Source organism: Athene cunicularia, unplaced genomic scaffold, assembly GCF_003259725.1.
Source record: "Athene cunicularia isolate RWA unplaced genomic scaffold, athCun1 SCF_58, whole genome shotgun sequence".
Classification (NCBI taxonomy): Eukaryota; Metazoa; Chordata; class Aves; order Strigiformes; family Strigidae; genus Athene; species Athene cunicularia.
Window position 1 is genome coordinate 3859 of NW_020799488.1, and position 8899 is coordinate 12757.

The window sequence follows — 8899 nt, forward strand, 5'->3', positions numbered from 1 at the left end:
GCGAAGGGGTTGGGGTGGGAGGGACCCTTCAAGGTCATCCAGTCCCACCCCCCTCGGGTCTGAGCTCGGGTGGCTCAGAGCCTCGCTCAACTGAACCTGGAACGCTCCCAGGGATGGGGCGCCGACCTGGCCCAGTGCCTCACCACCCTCCCAGTAGGACATCTACTCCCTGGATCTAGCCTGAATCTCCCCTCTGAGTTCGGAACCATCGCCCCTTGTCTGTCTGATGGCCTGTCCCACCTTTCCTACCAGCCCCTCGGGAGCGCCGCAGCCCGCTGGGGACACCCACCTCCTCCTCTGCCACCACAGGACTGTCCAGTAACCCCAAGAACCAAAGCTGCAGGCGGAGGCACACAGCTAACACCATCCCAACCCGGCGAGGAGCCAGGCCCAGGGCTTCCTTTTATTATTGACATTTTGCCTTCAAATTCCCCGGGGCAGGGACAGATTTTGTGTTGAACGGTTCCACTCCTGTCTAGCGCCGTGCGCCCTCGGGGTCAGCCACAAAATGTCCCAACTCTTCCTTTATAAATTCATGGGGCAGGCGGGTTAGGAGCAGCGAGACGGGGACAGGGCTAGTGCGTGGCTGGGAATCCTTCCCTCTGGAACAGCCCTAAAGCAGAGGAGAGAAGCGCAGTGCTCTTGGCAAGACGCAGGAGTAAGAGAGCGCCGAAAGGAGGGGAAGGACAAACCCTTTTCAAGGGCGAGAGCGCGGAGCTGGCTCTCCGCAGGGGCAGATGCTTTCTGCGTCCTTTCCCTGCCTTCCAGCACCCTGGCACTAACTGTGTCTTCTCCGAATCGCTTTTAGGCTTTAAGGACAGAAAGTCTGTCCTGGCTTTCAGAGGGAAAACTTTAACCCTGACGCTGTTTCTCCCAGAACACGGGGACAATGGGAAGCGGCCGAGATCTGAGAAGAAGCCGAAGTCACTCGACATGGTCAAGGGGAGAAGTTCTTGGCAGCTCGATGCGGACAAACCATTTTCTGTTTTTTTTCATCCCACCCCTTGCAGTTGCGTCTGCGAGCACTGTGTGGTGATAAAAGACATAAAGACTGCACGCCTGCTCCCTAATAAAAAACTACCCACCGAGTGCAGGCTGCCACCTGCCGAGCCCAGCCTACGCCTGACGCAAGCTGCGTCCTGGTGAGTAGAGGATGAGTGGAAGAGCGTATTCACGACCAGAACGAGGTGGGCAAACGCCAGTTTAACACAAACCTTCCTCCCTTATTGATCTGGGGGGCAGCTGGGCTGGGCTAAAGCAGAGGACGGCGTAGGGGCAGCGCTACGGTGCGCGCTGTCGAAGCAGGCTGACGGAGACGGTTCCAAGTCTCCCCTGCGGGTAAAACCCACTGGGGTTAAAGCTTCCAGCGAGCAATTCGAGGAGCCACCGGCCACCCCTGGACTGCAAATACAGCGCAGAAGCTTTTATAGAGCGCGAGAGATGTGCTGAGCCTGAGATGAAACAGCTGATCTCGCCGTGACTCAATTCCTGCGCTGGAGGAGCAGCAGTTTGAGCGATATATTTAGCGCAGTAATTTTTATCTGTGCTTATTTTCGGCATTTCACGTGGCCCCTCGCAGCAGAATCCACCCTCCCAGGGGGTTTAGTTCTGTGCGGGGGGGTCAGGTGATAGGAAACGTTCCTCGCTCCCAGCAGAAGAGGAACGGGAGAGAGAAATCTCCCTCACGGCCCTCGGGGGAAAGGCTGCGCTCAGAGCCCCGCGCTGGACCAACGACCCCACCTGCGCCCAGCGCTGGCTTAACCACATCCTTACAAAGCTTAACAACAAGAGCGGTGGGATGGTTGTGGCAAGGCCTGAGCTCAGCCAGGCTGGGCACGGCACTTACTTGTCGAGGCAGGCAACGCTGAGGCACTTTTCCTGGGGCTGAGGCTGCGGGGTGCTGTCGCCGGCTGCAGCGGTCGTGGTGCTGGGCTCGTTCTCCTGCAGGATGGAGTCAATGAACGTGGAGGGGGACAGAAGAGTTTCAACAGCGGGAGGGTTCCCTGGGCTGGCCTCCTCTACCTGGGGGCTGCAGGTGGGGCTAGGGGGTTCTTCTTTGATACGGACCACGGGGCTACTCCTGAGAGAAAGAAAACGGGTAAAAATCTCACGCTAACACATTTCTAAGATCTGCTTCCACACAAGGGGGCAAAAACCTCCTTCCGACTGCTGACGCCTCTTCACATGCAAAGCCTCAAAGTCAGCTACAAAGAGGAGGCGGAACGGGCACCTAAACAGTTCTGGTTCTGACCCCAATCGAGCACCTAAACAGTTCTGATTCTGACCCAAATCTGAGCACCTAAACAGTTCTGATTCTGACCCAAACCAAGCACCTAAACAGTTCTGGTTCTGACCCAAACCGAGCACCTAAACAGTTCTGATTCTGACCCAAACCGAGCACCTAAACAGTTCTGATTCTGACCCAAATCTGAGCACCTAAACAGTTCTGATTCTGACCCTAGCCAGCTCCCCTGACACATCACCCTCGTGTGCTCTTTCTGCCACCACTGGTCACAGCCCTGTGTGCGTGAGCTTCTGGGAAGCAGGGTGGGATTTTTCTTTACCCGTCTAGGGAAAACAACCGAGCGCTTGCTGTGGATGTAGCCTCCCTAGCAGAGGAGTGGCCCGGCGAGGATGCCCTTCCCTAGAGTGGCCGTGGGGTGGGGGCTGCGGTGGGGGAACCACTCCCGGGAGTCAGCGGAGCGACGCCTTGGTGCAGACAGGGCCTGGGACCCACCTCTGACATCAGCACCCAGGTGTTTTCAGATGGGCTGTTTTTCTGGGAAGGGAGGATGGCTCCTTCGGTCAGCCCTAATTTTACGGCCCAAACGCACTGATTTGGGGGTGTAAGAAGTGCAATTAGTCCTACTGCAAAGGACAGCAACTACAAAAGGACAGAGAAAAGGGCCATTAAGCAAACATATGGTCTATATTTAAGAGCGAGTGTTCCTGGCAGAGGGTATTAAAGGCAATAAATGGCATTTGTGGGTGATTCAGCACCTCGGGGGAAGCGCCAGTGCCAGGAATAACCTATTAAAGAGGAAGAAAAGAAGAATTCGGAGACCACAAGGTGCTGGGGAAAGATGGGCCCTTTTTGCTCGGGGAGGCTCAGAAAGTCTGTGAGCTGCTGGGGGCTGCACTGCCGCAGTGAGGGGCTGTCGCTACAGGGCTGAGCACAACCTCCAGGGTCAGAGGGCAGCTCCCACCTCGGCTGGGCCTGAGCTGACAACGCTGCTGCTGGGCGCTGGCAGACCTGTGTTTGCTACGAGATCCTCAGCCTCTCTGCCCGTGGTGTTTGGGACAGAGCTGCCACGGTTATCAGCAGTTACTGGGGAATGAAGCTGCTGCTGCACCTTCTCCTCCGCGCAGGGCAAAGCTAAACCTGCTCCCAGGGCAGTGGTTGTTTCACTGGACAGAATCTCAGAATCATCTCGGTTGGAAAAGCCCTCGCAGCTCCTCCAGCCCAACCCTGAACCTCCCCCTGACCGTTCCCAACTCCCCCAGATCCCTCCTGGCAGGGAGTTGCCGAGGGCCAGGAGGTCTCCCCTCAGCCTCCTCTTCTCCAGACTGAACCCCCCCAGTTCCCCCAGCCGCTCCCCAGCAGACCTGTGCTCCAGACCCTGCCCCAGCTCCGTTGCCCTTCTCTGCCCACGCTCGAGTCACTCAATGGCCTTTTTGGGGTGAGGGGCCCAGAACTGAGAGGGTCAGCCAAGGCCTGAGGCCATCAGAAGCAGCGACCAGCAGTGAGTGTTGACCAGGCAGGCTCTGGGAGTGCCACCAGTGAGGTTTCGTAGCCCTCAGGGCACGGGACGCGGCCTCCAGCCCCCGTGGAAGGTCAGAGCCCAGGGAGCGCGGCCCACGCGGCGCGAGGGGGTTCAAAACACCATGTCTGACACAGGGTTGAGGCGCAGGCGACGCTGCAGCCCGTGGGGCGAGAGATGGAGCGTAAGCGACCCCGCCGCCCTCTGCTGGCTTTCGAGGCTGAGCAAACTCAACACACAGAGGGAGCCCGTCTGAAGGAGGATGTGGAGCCAGCAGAAGGGTTTGGAAGAGACTCGTGTTTGTTGGCCACGGGAGGCCGCACATCAAAAAGTGCATCAGAAGAAGGGGGGGGAGTGTAGACGCAGCGTCAGGATTCCCCGGGAACCAGCAGCAATTCGGGAGGCCGGCCCGGAGGGTACATTTACAGACTCCCAGAACGTGTTGGCGTGTCCCCGAGGCCACATCCTGGAGCGAGGCAGCGGGGGACACATGGCATTTGCTGTCACAAACTGCTCATGGAAACCCAACAAACTGCTCGTGAAGACAAGAGGAAGCCTCAAACAACCCGAGCGGGACGCGCCACGGGGGGAGAGCGGAGCGAGCTCTGCAGAGGGGCTGATGGGCCGTTCCTTTACCCCTCCCTCCCTCCCGTCGGTGCCCAGAGACAGAATGCACCTCACTGCGTGGGGACAAGCCACCGAGAACCTTCTGGAACAAGCTATTGCACAGGCGTAGGAAACGTTACATAAAGGCAACGCCCCGCGTGTGTCTGTGACCCAACACCGACGGACTGAGCTTATTACTCCACGACGCCGCGGGAGCCAAGGGCGGGGGCTCCCCTTTTCCTGCCCCTCCCCTCTTTCCTCTTCTGCTCTCTCTTACGTATATCCACTTGTATAAGTCTTGTGCGATCAGCTGATCGTTGACGTGTTGTTAGGAAAATTGTCTCATCGCCAAAGTGCCTTTATTCACTCTTGGAAAGTTACCAGTTGACTGAAGGTTACCAGTTGACTGAAGGTTATCGGTTGATTGAAGGTTACTGGTTGATCGAAGGTTACCAGTCGATTGAAGGTTACCGGTTGATCAGAGGTTACCAGTTGATCGAAGGTTATCAGTTGATCGAAGTTTACCAGTGGATCGAAGGTTATTGGTTGATCGAAGGTTACCAGTTGATCAAAGGTTATCAGTTGATTGAAGGTTACCAGTTGATTGAAGGTTATTGGTTGATCGAAGGTTATTGGTTGATGTTGATCGAAGGTTACCAGTTGATCGAAGGTTACCCGTTGATCAAAGGTTGCTGGTTGATCGAAGGTTACCAGTTGATCGTTGCCTAACTGTCTCCGTTCACTCACTAAGTTGTCAGCTAATGAAGCATCAGCACCGTCGTTTCTCCGAGCTGAGCTCTGCAGAGCAGGGACTGCCCCTTCCACCGCTCCCGGCCTCTCGGGGAACCCAAGATTCACCCGCCTCATAACCCCCGTGGGGACCGAGACATTCACCCACCGTCATGAGGCCAGACACGCCCACAGCCAGCCGTGACGGCCTTTCCTCCAGACTCTGCACCCACGAGGTCTTTGGGGGGCAGCCCTTCACCCCAACAGCTCCCACCTGCTCTCACCCCATGCGTCCAGTTCCACAGAACCCCAGAACCATCCGTGTTGGAAAAGCCCTTGAACTCCTCCAGCCCAACCATGACCCTCCCCCAGACCCCTCAGCGCTGGCTCAGCCCGACTCTTCAACCCCTCCAGGGATCCCGGGGACTCCCCCCTGCCCTGGGCAGCCCATTCCAACGCCCAACAGCCCCTTCTGCACAGAAATCCTTCCTAATATCTAGTCTAAAGTTCCACCCAACCTGCTCTCCCGGGGATTCTCCTGAGCACGCTCCGCTCTTCCCGTCAGGCTCACTACTTCCACAATTTCAGCCTCATCGCTTGGGTCTTGGCTACTTCAGGTCTGTGTCTCAGCCAGGCTCTGCCCCGCACCACCTCCCCTGGCTGAAAGCAGGTTTCTTTGGAGGGAGTAACTCAAATTATACATGGGCACACGTTAATTAGGCAAATGTTTCATAGACTGATCAACATCCACTGCGTTTTTGTTTGTTGCAAAACCAAACCATGGCCCGAGCTGGCAGACGGAAGCCAAGCAAGGATGCACCACTTCAACCCATCGCCGCTTCCCGTGGAATTCAGACAACCCCGAGGCCAAACCCTCCGCCCCGGCACAACTACGGGGGGAAATTACCAGCGAACAGCCCTCTCTCCACGTTGGCCGAGCTAGAACGCAGCTGCCACCTTCGAATCTTTTGCCAAAGCAAACAAAGAGGTGTCGAGCGGAGGGTTGTACAAAGGCAAGACCCGCTGGAGAAGAGCCAAATCCCCAGGAAGCCGCGTCCCCCATCGCCCCGCTCCCAGGCCCGGCGCACTTACTGCGTAGGGGGATGCGCCGTGGACGTGCTCCAGGGAGTACTGGCGGCTGTATTTCGGCATGGAATGTGCTGAACTGCTGTCGTTCAACATCAGGGGGCTGCGAAAAAAATTCCCAAACACCACCGGAGTTACCGCCGGCACCGGGTCTCGGGCACCACCTCTCCCCCTTGCCCTGCAGAATCCACCCCCCTGCCCCCAAACCCCAGAACCGGGTACCTGCCCCCACCCCAAGAGGGTCTGGGGGTTCTGGAGGGGCGAGTGGCCACGGGGGCGGCTGCGCCAGCGGAGCAGAGCAGGCAACCCCACAACGCAGAGAACACAACCGGCCCCCGTGACCGGCCCCTGGGCTACGCCGGGCAGGTCTGTTGAGCAGAAATGGAAAAACTGAGGCCTCAGAGGACTTTTTTTAAGAGTCCCTGGTCACCTCCTCCCGCAGGCCTGTATTGTCAGCGCTCTGCTTGGCTTCATTCTCCACGGCCAACTGCTCCAAAGATGGATGACGGGTGGTCAGCTGTGACACAGCCACTTCTGTGGCCCTTTTCAAGTACTTGAGTACTGTGGAGAAGCCCTTTCTCCTTACAAGATAAATCATTTCAGCGTGCCTTGGACGTTATCACCGTATAAACCACTCTGTTCATTAATAATAATCGAGCCTGCTGTGGTGTTGTCTGCCATATGGTGCTGCTGGGCACTGTTCAAACACAAAAGGACAGCCCCGCGGTTCGACAGGCAACGCGGGGGCAGGAACAGGCGCACGGCTGAGTTATCTCCCAGTTTGTACGTGAACAAGCGTAAAAAATGGGGTGGAGGAGAAGCTCGTCCCGCAGGATGAGACTGGAAGAGCAGGGCCCGTTCGGCCTAGCACAGGTTCGGGTGAGAACCAAGAGGAGAACCGCATGTAATAGCTGAGGAGGGACAAGGGGTTGTGCTACAGTGGGACAAAACCAAGTAACTATTAATTGGTCAAAAACACATTAACCTTGGGAACGTTCTTAACCACTGAGGGCACCGACTGGTCATCCAGAACAACCAGCAAGGGGCAAAACAACCCTCAGCACAGGCGGGGACAGGCGTAATCCCTTTGTGACGGTGTCACAGCAGCCTGTGGGGACAGGAGGCCGCTTGGGATGGCCCGAGGTTTCCCTCGGGCCAAACGAAACACCAGGGTGGTGCCCAGGGGCTGTCTGGGCAGCGCAGGACCCGGCCCGCCCTGCGGGCGCTGCCGAGAGTTCCACATGGGCACAAACCCCTCTGGGTACGAGGTGCATAGCAGCGTTAACTGGTTGTGGCTGGAGCAAGTACTGGAAGGCTCACATGATCCCAGTGATCCCGCTGTCCAGTCCTACCCCACTGGCAAGGCTGCTACAGGAGACAGAGATCTGGGGGACCCACTCTGCTGATCCTCTCTTTATTCTCTCAGACAGGGAATCTTTATTCTGGATGTAGAAATGCAGACTTACATCTTCCTCTTCACCCCAAGAATACGGTTGGATTGCACCAATGAAATCAAAAACTGGATAAGCTGTGAGGAGAAGAAAAAAAGAAAAGCTGTTACGGTGCGTGCGGTTCGGGGAGCGATCTGTGCTCTGAGCTGAGCCTGAGCTGGGCAGCGGGGACACAGCGGCACTGACCACAACCCTGAGCACAAAGGTGACGGCGGGGGGTGAAACCGCTACAGAACCCCGGAATCATCTGGGCTGGAAAAACCCTCCAGGCTCCTCCAGCCCAACCCTGACCCTCCCCCTGACCGTTCCCAACTCCCCCAGACCCCTCAGCGCTGGCTCAGCCCGACTCTTCAACCCCCCCAGGGATCCTGGGGACTCCCCCCTGCCCTGGGCAGCCCATTCCAACGCCCAACAGCCCCTTCTGCACAGAAATCCTTCCTCAGAGCCAGCCTGACCCTGCCCTGGGCAGCTTGAGGCCATGAGGCAGCAGGCAGCCCAGCTCGGCATCGGTAACAGCGCCAGCCCAAATTTAGCCTCTCCCTGCTGGATTTCCAGCATCGTAACAGGAAGAAAACACGGTGATTAAAATAATTCTTGAACGGAATTAACGCCGCTGCATCCCACCGATCCGGCCTTGCCACCACCACGAGCGCCCCGTCCGGAAGGTCGGGATTTACCTTATTGACAACTTTCTGCTGCTGAGCGTGCTTCTGCCTCAAGCTGGCTACTTCCCTCCACAACGCCTCGTTCTCGCTGCAAGACAAGAAACAAAAAAGCCACCTGAGAAAACAAAAAAAAAAACCCAAAACCCAACAAAACCACCACAACAAAAAACCCGCGGCCTCTCAGGCAGAGCAAATAAAGCGGGGGCAAGTCGGAAAACGGCGGCAGGGGATTTGCCGACATCTCCAGACACTGGCTCATTTGCAACCTCCCGGGGCTGGGGGTGAAATTGTGTTCATTAAGTCGGCGTTTGCCGTCCCCTGGGTCGTCGGGGCTGCGGGAACGGCAGCTCTTCACACGTGGGCAGTAACCCGGAGCCGTGCCCAGAGCGAGCCAGCAGCTCACATCTGCTCCGAGCCATTAGGGTGCCCTTGTGGAAAGGCCCCCGGTGACCCAGCTCAATCTCCTTGATCTGGCCCAGGTGCACGCAGGGCTGGTTATAAATCGGCTTCTCTAGAGACCGAGGGGTTGGGGAGGGGAGGGGGGGAAGGCGAGGAGGGTCCCGGCAGGGACCTGGGCGGCGGCGGGACGGAGCGGCGGCTG

The 8899-nt window shown here is 57.5% G+C and overlaps 1 protein-coding gene across 1 annotated transcript in view; it reads right to left on the bottom strand.

The window, feature by feature from the left end:
* The window catches only part of LOC113490886 (heat shock factor protein 1-like), a 41204-nt gene that overhangs the window by 3424 nt on the left and 28881 nt on the right, over window positions 1–8899 (bottom strand). Inside the window, exons 5-9 of the mRNA XM_026867498.1 lie at window positions 8311–8386; window positions 7649–7710; window positions 6037–6285; window positions 2870–2884; window positions 1847–2080 (exon numbers count right to left, since the gene is read on the bottom strand). Coding sequence (XP_026723299.1) covers window positions 1847–2080; window positions 2870–2884; window positions 6037–6285; window positions 7649–7710; window positions 8311–8386 — 636 coding nt within the window. The remainder of the gene's footprint in view (window positions 1–1846; window positions 2081–2869; window positions 2885–6036; window positions 6286–7648; window positions 7711–8310; window positions 8387–8899) is intronic.